Source organism: Peromyscus maniculatus, chromosome 6 (assembly GCF_049852395.1).
Source record: "Peromyscus maniculatus bairdii isolate BWxNUB_F1_BW_parent chromosome 6, HU_Pman_BW_mat_3.1, whole genome shotgun sequence".
Lineage (NCBI taxonomy): Eukaryota > Metazoa > Chordata > Mammalia > Rodentia > Cricetidae > Peromyscus > Peromyscus maniculatus.
Window position 1 is genome coordinate 113166349 of NC_134857.1, and position 19499 is coordinate 113185847.

At 40.0% G+C, this 19499-nt stretch overlaps 1 protein-coding gene and 1 long non-coding RNA gene across 9 annotated transcripts in view; one reads left to right on the plus strand and one right to left on the minus strand.

The window, feature by feature from the left end:
• Nucleotides 1-19499, plus strand: part of LOC143273994 (uncharacterized) — an 88839-nt gene that overhangs the window by 43945 nt on the left and 25395 nt on the right. The gene's annotated exons all lie outside the window — the stretch shown is intronic.
• Tet2 (tet methylcytosine dioxygenase 2) overlaps nt 1-19499 on the minus strand; it is a 53969-nt gene that overhangs the window by 8970 nt on the left and 25500 nt on the right. Inside the window, exons 2-8 of one of the 7 annotated variants that reach the window (XR_013052374.1) lie at nt 12662-15948; nt 10685-10775; nt 9415-9508; nt 8045-8253; nt 4111-4261; nt 2295-2429; nt 1710-1799 (exon numbers count right to left, since the gene is read on the minus strand). Coding sequence is in view for 2 of the 7 variants with exons in the window: in XM_006970351.4 (XP_006970413.1) it covers nt 1710-1799; nt 4111-4261; nt 8045-8253; nt 9415-9508; nt 10685-10775; nt 12662-15902 (3876 nt within the window). In the remaining 5 variants the exon portion in view is untranslated. Of the gene's footprint in view, nt 1-1709; nt 4071-4110; nt 4262-8044; nt 8254-9414; nt 9509-10684; nt 10776-12661; nt 15949-19499 lie in introns of those variants that run through there. The other 6 variants (XR_013052375.1, XR_013052373.1, XR_006073535.2 and 3 more) reach the window with 6 other exon arrangements.

Below are 19499 nucleotides of genomic sequence, written 5' to 3' on the forward strand. Positions count from 1 at the left end.
AGTCAGGTCCATTCTCTTCATTCTCTGCAGTCTTTCTGCCAGTCTTGGGGGTTTTCCCTCCTGCTCTCGCTAGACCCACCACAGACAAATGAGGATTGTATCACATTTAAAGTCTTCTACATAGTTAAGCAAACAACCCATGTAAAAAGAAAACTGTATGAGATGGAAGAAAATCTGTGTAGATGATACCTCTGATTATGGTTACTTTCCAAAATGTCTAAGATTGCTTTTCAAATAAAAATTCTCTCACTTCATCCTTTCTCACCTCCAACACACACTCAAAAAGTAGAATGATGGATCCTATAGGCTGATATCACATGTAAATTTTTTTTTTTTTTTTTTTTTTTTGGTTTTTCGAGACAGGGTTTCTCTGTGTAGCTTTGCGCCTTTTCCTGGAACTCACTTGGTAGTCCAGGCTGGCCTCGAACTCACAGAGATCCGCCTGCCTCTGCCTCCCGGGTGCTGGGATTAAAGGCCTGTGCCACCACCACCCGGCCCTATGTAAAATTTGTACCAGATACTTAGGAACAGCTTTATCTCTGTGTACATCCCTTCCTAGCTTTTATTATGTGACAGTTGCTGTTTGTGTTTTATATTTGCTTTTTACTTTATTTCTAAACATGTAGAAATCACACTGATCTCTTGATGCCTCTGTGTGGTTATATTATAAACAGTGAGCTCATTGGATGATTTTGTTGTGGGAATCAATCTGGAGCAATTTCTGACCTCATCACCTCACTAACTAGTGAGCCTAGTACTTGTGAAGTAAGCAAATCCACAATGCCTAGCAAAAATCTGACATCTGGACCCATGTGTAATAAATGTAAAACACATTTTTGAGTCATAAAGATAATCTTGTGAAAATAGACTGCATAGTCAGGGTCACATGATTTAAATATATTCAACAAAATCTTCACATAGAGATAAATTAGTAGATAAAACATCAGTTAGGGCCTGGCAGTGGTGGCGCACGCCTTTAATTCCAGCACCCGGGAGGCAGAGGCAGGCGGATCTCTGTGAGTTCGAGGCCAGCCTGGTCTCCAAAGCGAGTTCCAGGAAAGGTGCAAAGCTACACAAAGAAACCCTGTCTCGAAAAACCAAAACAAACAAACATCAGTTAGGACTAAAAACTTGGTTTTTAAGGCCAAAAACACCAAGAGTATACATTTTGATGGCAAAATTCATATACTAGGAACAATTCTACAAGTAGTTTTAATAATTAAGAGAACGAGTTGGGCTGCAGAGACAGATCAGCTGTTAAGAGCACTTGCTGTTCTTGCAGAGACCCTACACCCACATAGTGGTTTAGAGTTGTCTATCCATTATAACTCTGGTTCCAGGGGACCGTGTTTGTGTGTGTGTGTGTGTGTGTGTGTGTGTGTGTGTGTGTGTGTGTGTGTGTGTGTGTGTGTGTGTATTTTCTTCTATATGTATATTATATGCTGGGTAGCACTCATATACATTAAGAAAAGGAAAAGTGGCCGGGCAGTGGTAGATCACACCTTTAATTCCAGCACTCAGGAGGCAGAGGCAGGCGGATCTCTGTGAGTTCGAGGCCATCCTGGTCTACAAAGTGAGTTCTAGGAAAGGCACAAAGCTACACAGAGAAACCCTGTCTTGAAAACAAACAAACAAAAAAATACTTCTGGACTGGATAGGTTATGAATAGTGAACAAATATTAGACTCATCAATAATCACTTAAACTTACCTGATTATTGTATGCATCAGGTGCCATTCTTTTGTATATTGGAGCAAGTAAAGTAGCCAGGTTTTGAAAATGTGATTCTAGTTTCTCTTCCTGTACAAAATGATTCAACAAGTTAAACATGGATATATAAACCTGTGTGTGCATTTAGACACAAGGCATTCAGTTGTATTATTTCCAAGTGTAGTGCTTTTCTTTATATATCCTAAAATATGACTGCTTCTAATAACATTGCTACATCCTCAATACTCCATGCTCACAAAGAAAAGTCTTTTAGATAGGCTTTCTGAAGCGGCATGTGTTAATGTTAATACTCTGACGGTAAATTCCCACTGCCATTCTGACAAGATGGGTCTCCCTGTGTAGCCATGGCTGTCCTGACATCACTCCACAAGCCAAGCTGGCCTCCTAATCACAGAGGTCTGCCTGCCTCTGGGCTGCTGGCATTAAAGGTGTGCCCCACCACTCGAGGCACATTCTCACTTAAAATCACTAATGTTAAACACAATTTTGGGAAGCTGGAGAGATAACTCAGCTGTTAAGACACTCGCTGCTCTTCTAGAGGACCCCAAACTTGGTTCTTCTCACCTATTTCAGGGCAGCTCACAACCACCTGGAACTCAGTTTCAGGTGATCACATGCCTTCTTCTAGCCTCCACGGGCACCTTCATGTATGTGGTACATATACATTCACATCAATAATTATGCTTCCCACCTCATGCCCTGTGTGAGTGCACACACAAATGACACGTACATCAGGAGATGCAAACTTTGGTAGGTGAACAGATAGCTGTACCGCATTCCTGCCTGAGAAAATATCCTTTGAGAATACTTAAGCCATTTATCTTTATTTAATATTATAGCTGCAGATAACATTTCCCCTTTAGAGGAATATATTGAATTTATTAACCATATGTGTATTTAACTATACTTAAGATTCAATAGTTATAGTGTATGGAATGAAATAATATACAAACGCTGAATATATTGAGGTTTTTGTTCAGTTGGCAAACTTACATGCAGACTCAAATGTTCTTACATCCTACAATTTACAAATTATGTTTTTCAAAGAATCTGTATTTTTAAGAGATTAAAAAATGTGATGGCTTCAATAAGAAAGCAATGTTCATATTATTTTTAAGTGGAACATGTAGGCTAAAATTGACCTCTTCTAGTTGCTCAAACACATTCACTACAGTAACTTAAATCTTGTGGCTAAATATTATAAACATGACTTCCATAATTCAGACATGGAAAAGAATGACATCGCAAATCCTAATTTAGTTTCCTTTAAAATGTCTTCCTTATGTTAAAAAATAGTATTTACATATATATAATCTATAAAGCCACAATATTTTTGTCCTTGTTTGCAACATGATTCACATTGTCACAGCAATTCCCAATATCACAGAGCTTCAGGCAGGACAAATTTTAGTATGCAAATAATTCTTATCTGGTCTAAGATATTAATTATAGGCATTTTTTTGTCCAAATACTCTATGAAATATGGTAATGTTAATGGAACCTCATCATTATACATACTAAATAGTGTAAATTTACATAGAGAACTCAAAATGCTATAAACATCAGAATCTATTATTGCCTAAACTGGGTATGGTGGTGCACACCTTTAATCCCAGCACTCAGGAGGCAGATTTCTGAGTTCAAGAAGAGTAGCCTGATCTACAGAGTGAGTTCCAGGGCAGCCAGGGCTACACAGAAAAACTTTTATTGAAAAAAAAATTACTGTATTACAGACTTTTTTTTACACAGAGCCAATTCTTTAGTCCAGCCTAGCCTAACCTAATTTAGTTATCACATGGCTGTTCTATAAAGGCTGGTTAGTTTTGTCAGCTTGACACAACCTAGAGTCATTCTGGAAGAGGCAACTTCAATTAAGAAAATGCCTTCTTGTGGGCAGGCCTGTGGTGCATATTCTTGATTGATGATTGATTGGGGAGGGCCCAGCTCAATGTGGGCAGTGCTACCTCTGGTCCAGGGTGCTATAAGAAAGCGACCCAAATCAAGCCATAGGGATCAAGCAAACAGCACTCATTGATGGCCTCTGCAATGGTTCTGTGCCTCTGAATTCCTTCTCTAATCTCCTTATATAATGACAATACAAGCTTTAAGGTGAAATAAATCTCTCCTCCCTAAGGTGATCTGTCATGGTGTTTTTAATCCCAGCAGTAGAAACCCTGGCTAAGACAACCCACAGGGAGGAATAATTTATGGTGCTATGCATAGTTATGTTAAATTTATAAAATATTTTGTACTTATGGTTTAGCCAGAATTTGTAGGTTCATCTGAGATGAAATTCCTTCTGTTAATGAGAGTATGACAGGTCATCCATGCTCATTAATTCTATATGAAAAATAGGTTATATATTAGGAAACAAACCAACCTCTTTTGGATAATCTCCAAGTAGCTTAAATTTCCTTGGGTTCTTGCTTCTGGCATACTTACATCCATTATAGTACATGCTCCAAGAACAACCAAAAGAAAAGGAGGCACCACAGGTTTCTGGATCCAAGCCCTGACAAGCACAGTTTCTCCTGAGATCAAAGCACAAAATGCAAGATTATAGGTACACTACACTGTCTCCTCAGGAAGGACATCTAGCACTTTAGTCTCTGACAAACTCCACCATTATCTTTTGTGTTACTGAGGCATTCTCATGTCTTAAGGAGATGGGGATTCATTCTTTCTTTCTTTCTCTTTTTCTTTCTTTCTTTCTTTCTTTCTTTCTTTCTTTCTTTCTTTCTTCCTTCCTTCCTTCCTTCCTTCCTTCCTTCCTTCCTTCCTTCCTTCCTTCCTTCCTTCCTTCCTTCCTTCCTTCCTTCCTTCCTTCTTTCTTTTTTTCCGAGACAGGGTTTCTCTGTGTAGCTTTGCACCTTTCCTGGAACTCACTCAGTAGCCCAGGCTGGCCTCGAACTCAGAGATCCACCTGCCTCTGCCTCCCAAGTGCTGGGATTAAAGGCGTGCACCACCACCGCCCGGCGAGAATTATTTCTACCTTTTAGTTTTTTTGACCGAGTATACCTAGATTTTATGTAATTGTGTGTCAAAGACATTTGTTTCCATGTATTGTTTGTCCACTTCAATTTTCTCATTTTATTGTTCCAAACTTATTATTATTATTATATGATTATTTAATATTATTTATTATTATTCTTTGTCATGCTCAATTAAAATGCACTTGGTGCATTATTTATAAATGTATTGTTAGATACACAAATTTTGATAAGGAGGGGAAGGAACTCATTCTACAATTTAAAGACAGAACAAAACTATTGATCTAATGTAACTGATGAACACAGATGGATAAAGTTTTGCATATTTAAGAATACATTAAGATCATACACCCTGGTAGAGTTGGTTTTATCCTATCAATGCACAAATAACTTCAGACATCACATGATCTTCAACAGACATACAAAAAGCCTTTGACAAAGTTCAGCATTCCTTCATGAGACGTTCTAATGAAACTAGGGATAGAAGGAACCCATGTCAAACACAATAATAAAGAGTACAAAGTAAAGCCACAGTCAACATATGCTATATGGGGACCATTTCCTCAAATCAGGAGTGAGGCAAGATTATTCATTATCACTCTTCTTTTTTAAGTCAATGCTCAGTCTTTTCAGGAAAGCACAAAATAAAAATAAAATAAAATAAAATCCAGCAGTGGATTTTGGAAATAGCAGTACAGGTTTAGTTCCTATCACCCACAATTACCTATATAACTCAGGCTCCAGAGGTATCCAAGTCCTCTGGCCTCTGTGGGTACTAGCAATTGCATGAACACATCCACACAGATAATTACTAAATAAATAAATAAAGATGGCAAAGAAATCTCCTCAGCTTCTTTATATACCAAAAATGAACTTGACAAAAATGAAATAGAACTCCTATTCACAATAGTTTCAAATCAAGTATAAAAAATACAAATGAATAAAACTAACCAAAGAGGTGAAAGTTCAAGACAATCAAGAAACTGGAGCTATACTCATGCATTGGCATAATCAATAATTGGCTATATTAATGAAAATGATCTAGAGTCAAAGCAATCACCAGATCTCAAATTACATTCTTCACACCCTAAGAAAAATGATTTGGTTCCCAATATTCACATGGAAGCATAAAAGTTCCAAATAGTCAAAATAATCCTAAACAGAAGCCAGCAATGTTGTAAGTATCATAATACCTGATCTCAAACCATGCTACAGAGTCATAGCAACAAATCAGCATGGTACTCATACAAAAACAGACATTTAGACCAGTGGATTAAGAATAGAGCTACAGCCCCGATTTTATAAAGGTTATCAACATTCAAATTTAAGAACTGCTGCCTGAATAAATGGTTCTGGGGAAATATCCACATGCTGCAGAAGAAAATTCTTTTCAATATGGATAAAAGTAAGGCATTGGCGAAGGACAAATGCTCTTGTTTGAAGTCTTGGACCCCAGCCAGGAAGGGTACTGCCCACAGTATAGTGGGTCTACCTACCTCAATTAACCCTATCTATAGAAAATCCCTCAGGCATGCCCAGAAATATCTCCAAGGTGATTCTAGAGCCCGTCAAGTTGACAATGATCAATAAGCCTCACCTGAGGTAATCTTAATGATAGTGAGATTATATGGCTCAAGACAGGGATCAAATATAGGATATTTAAAGAACTGCAAAAACTAAATACTAAAAACCAAACTCTCATTCAATAAATAAGCAGGCTAGCACTGAAGAGACGGGAAGTATACATGAACCAACAAAATATTTGAACATATTAAGTAAAACATCAGGGAAATGCACACACATTAAAACTGTTTTGAGATTGATTCCACATCACTCAAGTCAGAAAATTTTCAAGGAAATATATGAGATCAATGTTGATAATGTGGGAAGGTGAGAATGTGAACCTATGCCCAAAAAACTCAAGAGAACTATCATGCCATGGTCATGACACTCTTGGTATAATGTTTTAGACTGGTTTACATAATCATCTTTAGTTCCACTTGTTTTCCTGAAAATAATTTCCTTTCCCTATGGGTAGAAATTGATTATGTGCATGCATCACATTTTTTCTTTTTCTTTTGTTTTTTGTTTTGTTTTCCAAGACAGGGTTTCTCCGTGTAGCTTTGCGCCTTTCTTGGAACTCGCTTTGTAGACCAGGCTGGCCAAGAACTCAGAGATCTGCCTGCTTCTTTCTGCCTCCTGAGTGCTGGGATTAAAGGCGTGTCACCACTGCGCTATTATTTATCTGTTGGTAGATATCTATCTATGTTAGCTGTATTTCCTGGCTACTAGGCATAAAGCAACAAACAGTAAGTGTGAATGTGCAAGTAAGTATCCTTCCCTAAATCATTTCCTAAATTCTTCAACAGTTGAGAATCTGAAGCCACTGTTTTGGTGTAAGAATAGTAATTCCTCAGCAAGTGTGCCCAACACGCCTTCACTTCACAAAATAATCCGATAGACTGAACAGTATTTTCCATCTGAAGCAGTTCAACAGAAATTTACAAGTCATGTGACAGAAACTGAACTGAGGGCAGTCAAAGACTTTGTGATCAAACCTATCAAAATCAAGTCAGTTTTGAATTGGAGGAGTAAATTCTTAAATCAGCCATGGCTCAGTGATATACAACCAAGTCTGAGAAACCATAATAAACAATTAGCAATGGGATTGGTAAACATGGGCATATCCTTCTGTAATCCCAAATGATTCTGTAGTTAGGATTAGGTATATTTGAAAAAACTTAAATGATTTTTCAGCCAACTGTGAGAAAATGTAGCAGGAGAGCCTTCCTATACTTCAGCATCATGCGGAAATTCACCAAAGAGGAACAGAGAAAACATCGGAGAAAATGCTTTGGCTTCATGCAGACGGGACCAAGTTAAACCAACAACAGTAACAACAAATACACAGCAGTGACATATGGAACAGTATTGAAAGGGGAAGCCAATTTATACTACAGAAGTGATGAACTAGATTACATAGAAAAATGATTTCAATTTCTACAGAACTTCTTACAAATCTTTAAGTGGTAGTCACATTGATAAGGAGTGCCAAATTATGACATGAGAACTAAAATAGAAATTAGGGTAAAACTAATTCTACCTAAAGTCATATGGGTGCAGACACTTAGATATTACCAGAAACTGCTGCTGAGTAATGACTTATGGTCTAAGTAGACAGAATATTCCTAAAAATCACTATGAATTATTCATTTTGAAATAAATAAAGCAAGTGACCTCACTTTATGTCAATAGACAATTTCAAGTCCTGCTTGAAACACAACTATATCCCTGGAGGGTAGGAAAGGTCTTAGCTCCACTTACTCTTCATTCAGGGCACAGCGCCGACTAGTGGGTGCACCGTGTTTACTCAGGATCTCTGAACAATCTGTGTAGAGTTGGTCAGCCAGACTCCTTGGGATTCCATCCCATATCGCGATGAGAATCACAATCACAGCAGCCTCACAGGTGTGGCCAGCTCGCTCTCGAACCAAGCACATCAGCTTCTCCTCCACGGTCATTCTTCGAAGCACCTGTGTGAATCCATAGCCCACCCAAACAGTCCCACCCCACCCAAAACAGAACCAAGGTCAGTTGGTTCCAACAAGTATCCACTTGCATGTGCATATTTTTTCATGTCTTGATCAAAATTATCACCATCTGCCCAGGTATACAGCAAGCACCAAATCAACTACCACAAAAAGATATAGTACAAAATTACTCCTCAATGGCTAGAGGCCTGATATACTGGGGCAATTAAATGCTACTCTTGTAGCAAGAACTACAGAAAAGACATGTAAGGTCTTAGTTGAGGTTTTCATTAAGTGGCATTATAAATAACCTGGTGCTTAAAGGATTAAGGACTGTTTCTTCACAATCTAAGGACTATGATTTAGACCAGTGCTTCTTAATCTTGCTAAGGCTATGACCCTTTGATACAGTTCCTCATGTTGTGATGACCCTCACCCAATCATAATTATTTTTTTGCTACTTCATGAGTGCAATTTTGCTGTTATGAGTCATAATGTAATAGATATGTTTTCTGATGGTCTTAGGTGGCTCCTGTAAAAGAGTTGTTTGACCCCTGCCCCCCAAGGCTCTCAACCTATGCAGGTTGAGAACCACTGCTCTAGACCTCAACTACTAAATTATTTCAATTTAATGGTTTGTTCATGATTTTAGAACTACACTACATTAAGAATACAAGATGGCCGGGCGGTGGTGGCGCACGCCTTTAATCCCAGCACTCGGGAGGCAGAGCCAGGCGGATCTCTGTGAGTTCGAGGCCAGCCTGGGCTACCAAGTGAGCTCCAGGAAAGGCGCAAAGCTACGCAGAGAAACCCTGTCTCGAAAAAACCAAAAAAAAAAAAAAAAAAGAATACAAGATGACGGGCTGGAGAAATGGCTCAGAGGTTAAGAGCACTGGCTGCTCTTCCAGAGGACCCGGGTTCAATTCCCAGCACCCATATGACAGCTTACAACTGTCTGTAACTCTAGTTCCAGGGCATCTGACACCCTCACACCAATGCACATAAAATAAAGTTAAATAAATTATAAAAAAAAAATACAAAATGACACACAGGATGTTCATTCCAACTGGCAATACTCTTTGGCTTGGGCGAGCCAATTCTTGAGGTTAGATGAATCAAAATGATCAAGACTGAATAGCAAGAGCACTGACATGTCACACTTACCCATTTAGCAATAGGACATCCCTGAGAACTTTTGCCTTCTTTACCAGTATAGATGACTTTTTCAATCCTAATAGCTTTACCCTTCTCTCCAAACCTTAAAGAAACACACACACACACATACACACACAAACACATAATTAGTAGACTACTTCAAGAGGCAATCAAAGTTAGGGGTTTAACTCATTAAATAAACATTCATTATTTTATTTAAAAGTTGCTATAAGCCAAGTAATGGGTTAAGTCTCAAGTCTTTTCTTCAACATCTAAATATACCAAAATTAGTTACTCTGTAATTATATGTTGAGTAAAAAATACTGGGAAAGCTATCTTTCTATATAAAGTACAAAATAAGTTAGTTTGCTCAATTCAATTTTTGAAACCATATACCATTTGATTATCACCCTTTACTAAATTTATCTTACAACTTGGTGAAATAAGTTTTTAGAAATCTTGTATTTCTAAAGAAATCCGGCCAAAAGTATCCCGCTATTTTTAAAAGTCAGAACTCTAGAAATAGATTGTATTCCCTGTAGTCGAGATGCTGTTTAAGAGAAATTCACTACCTCTACCAGGGTGTAGGATTACAGGTGGATTTCTACATAATAAATTACAAGTGCATAATCCACAGAAGAATGCAAGAATGATACTGTGTGTGCTGCCCACATATATGAAAATACGCTTGAATACATGTCTGCTTCTTAAGAGCAAGACAGAAAACAGCTTGGAGCTTTATCTATAAGAAAGGCCTTCTGAGTCTTTGACATAAAGGAATTAAGTGTAGATACCTTGGACTGACAGTTTTGAAAAGCAAATGGAGTCTCTTAGTTAACCTTTCACTCTTGCTTTCTTCTGTAAGCGAAAGAACTCATTTGCAAAGCTGAGACCTAAATCAACGATCCCAACTGCCTTCCCCTTTTTATTTCTTGGACACATCACCACGTGGCAGGAGAAGGCTCGAGTGAGGCCCCTTTATAGCCTGCGCCAGCCCTCTCATGCCTGGCAGGTTGGCTGGATGATTTTTGTTTGTGCCTGGGTTTTCCAGCATCCATTTCCAAATGGGCAGCCTGTGCCAGCTAAGCAACTATTTGTCCTGTCAAATATTGTGACTCTGTAGTGAATAGCAGTGTGTTGGGTTGGCAACCCTGGAATAGCTGAGCCTACTGATAATTACTTGATTTACAATTGTTTACTGCTCTGTGTGGGGGAACTGGAAAAACTGCTGTATACAAAGGATAAACGTTAATCTGCCCTGTGCCTTTGAGTTAATTACCTTTCTTCCATGATTGTTCTAATAGCTGCCACATTAGGACCAGCTGCTACATGGGTATAAAAAGGACCTTCATCTTTTTCAATAATTTGTTCTGTTGAGATAATAGAAGATTATTATTTTAGACCTCAATTATACTAAGTATTAAGGCTACATCCAAAGATTATCCCCCAGCTGCACATTAATGGCCCTAAGTAACTTTCATTCTTTTTCCTTTAAATTAGAGTACATTGGTGGCTTGATCTATTAGAAAATGTGCCAAGTAATACATACACAATGGCTACTGACAACTTATCAGTACATTTCAGACATAGCATAAGAAATTATTTTAAATCAAGTATATGGAACCAAATAAAAATAAAGGAATTAAAATATGTAATAAACTACAACATAAGTTTTCTAAATAGAAAAAAAAAATCCAACATGAATCATGCTTGTCATTTGAAAACTGCAAAATCTTGTCCTCTTCCACTCCAGATTAGTCAACTTGTTGAGTCCATTTATTCTACTCCTATTTCCCCTGAACATTTAATGAGAACTAGTTTCACTGCTCTAAAGTTATTACTTTACGAGGGAATCCTCGAGAGTCCAGTAAAAGGGCCAGTTGTAAGAGTAAATGTGAGAAGTTGGTGCTATGACATTTGTTACATGTTAGCTCTGTGAGGCAACTTATTAGCCACACACAGGGCAGAAAGACCTCCTCCCACCAGCCTACCAAGTAGACGCACAGTACATTGTGTACAACATGGTGGGGGGGGCACTAGACAGTAATGTACCCGGTTCTTCTAATGTCTTCAGCTATACCTGTGGGGAGCAGGTACTATTGATGTCTTCCAGCTGCACAGCTATTACACAACACAAACTTAACAAAAGGCATGTTTAAAAAATACCATTTATGGCTGGGCGGTGGTGGCGCATACCTTTAATCCCAGCACTTGGGAGACAGAGCCAGGCGGATCTCTGTGAGTTCGAAGCCAGCCTGGGCTACTAAGTGAGTTCCAGGAAAGGCACCAAAGCTACACAGGGAAACCCTGTCTCAGAAAAAAAAAAATACCATTTCTATAAAAAAATAAAAGAAACCCACAAAAAGGAACACAAACCAATACAGACTGTTAAGTGAGAAGGGACTAAGTGCTTCTAAGGGAGCTTCTGCACGTACTCAATGCTTTAGCACTAAGGGCTAACTAAGTACTTAAAGCCTTGTAACTAAGTACTCAGAACTTTGGTACTGCAATTTTCCAACTTTTCAAGATTAAAGATAGTAACCTCTTCAATTCCCAGAAATCTACTAATCTTTAACTTTATAAACATGGTTTTATGGCACTGTTTTGTTGTTTAAAAAGCTCCATGAGTTGGAGGAAGTAGTTGTTTTTCCTGTTAACAAATTTTCCTGCCTATATGCCTCCCCTAAGAGACAAGAGTCAAAATAAATAGATCAAGGCTGGGCATGGCGATACACGCATGGAATCCCAGCACTCGGGAGGCAGAGGTGGGCCAGCTGATCTAAGCAGTGACTTACAAGACAGAGAGGGCTCGGAGACCCCATCTCAAAACCCAAACAAAACAAGATCTAGGGCTGGAGAGACGGATCAAGCAGTTTGAATTCCCAGTACCCCATGGTGGCTCAGAACTGCAGTCCTATGGGATCCAATGCCCTCTTCTGATGTGCAGACAAAATTCTAACATATACAAACAAATTGTTAAAAACGATCTAAAATACATTTATGCTTTTAAGATCTGATGATTAGAGGGGAAAATGAACATATTCAGTGGGTATTTTGGGCGTTGGGGGTTGGATTCAAGTGAAGTTTTTGCTTTGCATGACACAAATGTCTGTGAAGACAAAAACGAGTTTTTATGAGCCTTTACAATTGGCTCCCAGACAGACTCCAGCTTTCAGCAGGAAGAAACTCTCAAATATGAAGATAATTAGCTAGTTCTGGAAGACACCGTGTGCCTCAGTATATTACTGGCACTTACCTACACATCTGCATGATGGGAAATCATATTGAGTCTTGATAGGTACTTCTGAAAGATTGTTGAGAGTGTTACCAACGGTTCTTTTGGTTGGCGTCTCATCTGTAGCTGGGGTATGGGTCTCAGATTCTGCAGCTTCGGTTTTGGTCCGACAAACTGTGATGGTGGATGGTGTCTCTCCTTTGATTTGTTTTTGTGGTTTGAGAGTCAGAGTCAGGGACGCATTGTCAAACAATGAGTGGAGCTGAAACTGCTTCAGATGCTGCTCCATCGTCTCAAGGATGCTCTTGGGCACCCCATGATCACAGCGTGGTGGGGAAGTCTCTAGCTTTATCCTATTGGGTATTTTTTCTTCGGGTGCGGACACGGGGCGTTTACAGGAAGAGGGTTTGGATCCAGGCTCAGTCTTGATTGGCCTGTGCATCTGATTAGGGGGACAAGAGTCAGCCTGGGATTGCTGCGTTTGTTGCTGTTCTTGCTTCTGTAAGAGGAGAAATCTTAGGGCAGCATGCTTCTGAATGTCCCTCTGAGGAGGGATCTGCATCTGACTCCCTCCTTGCTTGGGCACAGGGAGTGCCTTTGCTTGATAATGCACCAAGTACCTCTGCTGAGCAAGTTCAGCTAGCTTTGCTCTCTCTGTCTCTTGGCTTTTGCCTTGAAATCCCTGCAGAGCCAGGGTTTGTGGAGGCTTCTGTTCTTGTTCTGGAAAGCACCTGTGATGAATGTCCTGATTTGGGGTCACATCATTTGGAAAGTATTGCATGTTTTGCAGGTTTGGGGTCTTATTTCCTGCAAAGAGTCCAGGATGTTCAGGAACTGGGTGTGTATCGTTTGAACAGGGAGTCTGTAACTTGCTTATATTTGATTTTAAGGTCTTCACATAAGGAGAACTTTTACTACTCATATTCTGTACTTGCTCCACCCCCCCTTGGGTGTTGTTATGAGTCTGGAAATTACTTGATTTTGAATACTGGTTTTCAGTACTATAGCATTCTTCCACTTTAATCTGGCTGGTGCATGATGTTTCTCTGTGCTTATCACTGCTACCTTGGAGGTGAGAGAAAGTCTGAGGCATCTGTTCTTCAGTCTTCCTCTGTAATTGCTGCTGCTGCTGGCAGCTTTGAGGGAGATTTGAGTTCTGGGATGCTTGTGTTTGTGCTGCCTGCTTATGAGGCTTAGGCTGTAAAAAGTTTGAAAATGGTTCGGTCTCTGTGGCCTGTTGATTCAAGTGCTCATCACTGGAGGGATTTGCTCTTTGCTGGAAATGAAAGAGAGGAGCACTTGGGGCCAGCACGTGAGCGCCAGGAGAGGGGTCTGCCTTGGAGATGCACTCCTGGTATGAAGCTGGCTGGAACTGTAGATGTTGGTCCCCCATACCAGGAGAATGTCCTTGATTCATCTCCACTTGGTACATTTGTGACTTCTGCTCTGGCTGAGCAGTTTTCTGGATGTAAGGTTGATTTGCAAATCCTCCTGGCATGTTTAAATTTCTAGTGCACTGTTTAGAGGACATCTGATTGGAAGGGCTGGCCTGATAACGAAGGACTGATTGAAACATTGCATCCTTATATTTTTGTGGTTGACTTATATTTTTGTGGTGCACTTCAAGAAAACGAGAGGTCTTCAGTTCAATCCATCCAGGTTTCAGATAGCGCTGGGCTGCCAGCACTGAATCTTGGGTTTGTTCCCTGTTTTCATCCTTCAGAATCTCTCGTTCCCTGTGTCCCATCGGATGCAGGTTGTGCTCTTGTAAGTCTCCACTGTGGCCATGATTTGGTGGGTAATACTTGAGATGTTCTGACATTGTTCTTGTCTGTTCAGAGCGCACTGAGACACCATTATTCTGATGCCCTTCTGGAAGCATCAATGAGGGGTTGGATGTATGCACAGAGGGATTCGGACTCTGGCAAGATGATGACGCCTTAGGTTGATGTTCTATTTTCCCTTCCCTTAAGAGAGGTGCATTACTTAAGGGGTGGTGGTGTTCTTCTTCCAAAGTCCCGTCATTCAGAGTGCCTTTTCCTTCTGAAGGAAGCTGAAGAACGACGGGAGGCGGAGAAAGAAGCAATCGTAATGGTGGAGTCATGGTAGTGGCAGAAGTGGAATCTTTAGTGAACACTGAGCTTTGCCTGAAGTAAGCACCATTGATTTCCTTTTGCTTTAAATACTGTTCAGAGCTGCCATGAGAAGCTTGCAAACCACTGTTGGAACTGGAACAGAATTCTTCAGCAAATAGCTTCATGTTTCCTTGGATGTTTTTGCTTTCCGCAGGAGATGGACCTATCTCCAAAACTGATTTTTGTTGGTGTTCTGGTTTCTGGAAGGGACAGGTACCTAGCACTCCAGCTGGTTTGCTGGTAGTATCAGCATCACAGGCCTCAGTCACCATGGCAGCTGGCTCCAGAGGCAGCTGGGAGCTTGAGGTCTGTGGGGAATTGATCTGCTCTGAGGTATGCGATGGTTGAGTGATCTCACTAGACAACTCATTAGTAGCCCGACTGGTCAGGGCATTTACATGAGATGTGGTATTCTGCACTGTAATGGAAACACAATCTGGACAACACTGAGATGCTGTTTCTTCCAGGAGTTCACCGTGTGTGTTTTCCACAGAAGGGGCAGAAACTGTAGCACCATTAGGCATTAGCACAGCCTTGTTTTTAAGTAAAATGTTCCTGCCATTTTCCCCTTCCTGATTCTTGAGAATCCACAACTCTGTGTTTTCAACTCCATTGCAGTTACAAGTCGGGGCACTATCGATGGCTGTATCTGCACTTTCCTGGGCTACAGAGGGCACAGCTTCTCTGTTCTCGCTCAGACTGGAGACATTTGGCTGATGGCTGCTTTCACCTGGGTTTCTCTCTTTGCTTTCCCCGAAGTTATTACCTTCTCCCTTAGCTTTTTGGTCTAGTTTCAATTTCTTGTCCAGATGGAGCCCAGAGAGAGATGGTTCACTGACAGTGCGTTTTATCCCTTGATTTTGCAAGCACCTGGAATACCCTCTGCCTTCATTTATGGTGTCTGGACTCTCACAACTGCTCTGGTTGCCTTTCATGGGGGGTATTCCGTAATAGCTTTCAGAAGACTGCCACTTGATGTCTGCATTTACTTCTTCTGGATGATGTCTCTCTGCTAACAGGCTTCCAATCTGGAGTTGAGGTTCTGTCTGGCATCCGGGAGAAGGTGATGGTATCAGGAATGGACTCAGTCTGTTACCCTCAGGATGGGTGGTTCTGTCCTGTTCCATCAGGCTTGCTTCGGGGCCATCCACAAGGCTGCCCTTTGAATTAATCCTAAAGAACACAGACACAGAAATTGAAAAGGCATTACAACACCACCAATACCTACATATAGCAACTAGATACTCATTTTCATGTTTTAGCAGCCAACAGCTAGCTACTCTTGTCTTCCTAGCATGGAGAAAAGGAATAATGGAATCTTAGATTCTTTGAGAAGTTTATATTTCACCAGTAAGTAGTATCAGAGAAAAATCATTTTCTCCAGCAGTTTGTCCAATCACTTACTAGAACTGTCATTTCTGCTTCCCTATGTATTCCTTGAATCATCTATATTAAAATCCACTCAGTTCTATGTCTTATAATCTCTGTAACAGTTCTTTGAAACTGGATCCTCCCTCAAGTTCTTCAAGGCTGCCTCCAATTTGTTATCAAAGATCAAAAAGAATGTTCTAAAATCTAATTCCGGCATCTTCCCTCCTCATCATACCTGGTTAGTTCTGCCTGACCTGTATCAATGGTTTTCAAACTCTTCCATTTAACAGGGAGGGACATCACATCTCATTTCAGTGTTGTCCATATACTATGGGGTGATGCGGTGAAAGACGCAGCTTTAAGACACCCATGTGGCTATGGACTGAAGTCAGTGCAAGGTGATATGTGCAGCATGCAGGAAGCTCTCCCCAGGTTCAACACTCAGTTTGAAACACACACACACACACACACACACACACACACACACACACACACACACACACCTCCAAGCATGCCACTTCTAGGTGATTTTTCAACAAAGATAGATGCCCACTTTAATCAAGATACCAACTTGAATGAAGATTCCCTGTCTAGGGCAGGCGAGATGACTCAGTGCGTTAAGGGCACTCATCACTAAGCTGATGACTTGAGTTTAATTTCCAGCACCCAGGTGAGGAGTGAAGTCCTACAAACTGTCCCCTGACTTTACACCCGTCGTGGCACACACCTAGTGGGGGGAACACTATTTTCTGTCTGCACTAAAACAGTGTCATATTAGGTTAGTGGTTAGTTACTCTTTAGACAAGACAAATGGAACAGAGGAAGAAATAAGATAGAAATGCTGAAAAGCAAAACTAAAATGATTTATTATTAGATTTAGCAGGGCACATGTTTAACTCCACATGGTTAGGGGGATGGATGAGTCGACAGGACTTCCGGGACAGCCAGGGCTATATGTATACTGAGACTCTGTCTCAAAAAGATAATAAATATATTGTACACTGGTCAATGAGAAGAACCTGCTTAAAATGCTGTCATCACCTCTAAAGATTTAGTAAAGTAGCTCCCAAAATGCAATTAGAGCCTCAAAACATAAAAGCAATCCGAAACTTTATGGCAATAAAATATGGCAGTTGTAGCAGAACGAGGAAATTATAAAAGCTCTCTCTATATGTATATGCAATAAGATCGCCATAGGACAGAGTTGAAGAGTGAAAGAAAGTTAGGGAAGGAAATACACCCCACAGCTAGATGTTCTGAGAAAGGACGGCAGCCAGCCTGGTGGGCAGCAGCTTCACTCTAGTATGTCCCCAAGTTTCTCACTAGCGTTCACCTAGAACCTCCGTCTGCAAATGTAGGAAGGTACCTTACTCATTTCAACAATGGCTGTCCCAACAATTTACAGATCTTATTGATGAACTATATAGGATTTCTAACTTTTTGCTGCATAAAAAGAGAATGCTTCGACATACACAAAACCTGAGTAACAGTTGGGCGGTGGTGCACGCCTTTAATCCCAGCACTCGGGAGGCAGAGGCAGGCAGATCTCTGTGAGTTCGAGGCCAGCCTGGGCTACCAAGTGAGTTCCAGGAAAGGCGTAAAGCTACGCAGAGAAACCCTGTCTCAAAAAAAAAAAAAAAGCCAAAAAAACAAAAACAAAACAAAACAAAAAACCTGAGTAACAAATACATAAATGGGCGGAAAAGCAGCTGAAGAACAGCAAAATGGGAAGGGGATTGCTTTTAATTGTCTTTATACTTTTAAGTGTGCATTACTTAATAAAATTAAAATTGAAAGATTTTCCTCATTGGACAAAGAAAAATGGTATCTTTCTCTATGTTTCAAATGACAGGTGAGATTGACATCACCTAACATAGACATGAATACATGGTCACATTCAACTCCTGCACCCTTGCTATATATATATATATATATATATATATATATATATATATATATATATATATATATATATATATATTACTCCAAGTTGAAATGTGGCATAAGAATGAAAAGAACCACTGGATTTCAAGCCTCTCTGAAAAAAATAAGAATGTAAATATCTCATTTTTTGAAAAGATCCATTATGGGCTAGGGATGTAGCTCATCTGGTCGAGTGCTTGTCTGCCATGTACAAAGTCCTGGCTGGCTTCATTCAGATCCCAGCACCACATTAACCCGGGCAGATGGCAGGTAACAAATAGTCCTAATACTCCAGAGGATGGTGAGGGCAGGATAATCAAGGTCATGGTTGTCTTCAGCTACATAGTGAATTTAAAAACAAATGTCTCAAAAAATTAAAATAATAAATTATATGTTGGATGTCAGTAAACAGAACCAATTTTCCCTTTTGGGGAAATGTCAAGTTCCACATCATGTATTCCATCCTATTTCTTTTGGGTTGTTCTGGGGTTGGGGGAGGGGAAGGAAGGAAAAGATGTACTCTTGGCCACTGTACAACCAACCAATCCACACACACAGCAATCAACTGTTATTTACAGCTACAGACAAATGTACATTCCTGACGGTAAAAAAGACTGGAGGCTCTGTACACAGTGCTGTCCTACCTAATTTTACAGCTATGAACTCAAGTATTTTAAACATTCAATACATTACATAATCCACTCCATGTAATTTTCTTTCTTTAAAGTGTCAGGGTAAAAATTATAATAGATGAAGCTCAAAAACCTTTTAAACATAATAATAGTAGCTCCAAAGAAATAAGGTAACAAAATGAAGTTCATATTAATATGAAGGTTTAAACACAACAGCAGTTTTAAGCACCAAATTAAACAGAAGTACTCTGTGGCAAGAATTCATTTCCTGTGTAAACCCAGTAGCTGTGGAAAGCTAATAGTTCAGGGAAACAACTCCCGGGTCCGAGGATAAAAAAGGAGATGTTGCCTTTGGCTTTAGTAAGTCCTAAGCCACACTTATATGAATACTCAGACTATTATAGATCCTGTAGCCGTTTGTACTTTCAATCATGCGTGTTTGGGCAGTATTCGTATCAATCAGAGAGAATGAAGAAGTCTCGATGCTGCAGCTGTCAGGCTTTTGTTTTGGTTTTTAAAGCTGACAAAGTCATGGTTAAGAGAATCTTTGGGTTGTATTTGAGATATTTACCTAAAAAAATCAGTTAAGATATTAAGTTATTTTTCAAACTGTAAAACAAGGAACCATTTTCAAAAAACTATAAACTTTTGCTGGAGTTAGTTATTTTTGCCTGATTTTCCTCAGTCCACTTCCTATTGCTAATAGCACAGGGTGGGGCAGGTTAGAGGCTTACTTTGGCTCTTCCCTCTCAAGTGGAACAGCCTGCCTGCTGTTCTTGTCTGCAGGTAGTGCAGGGC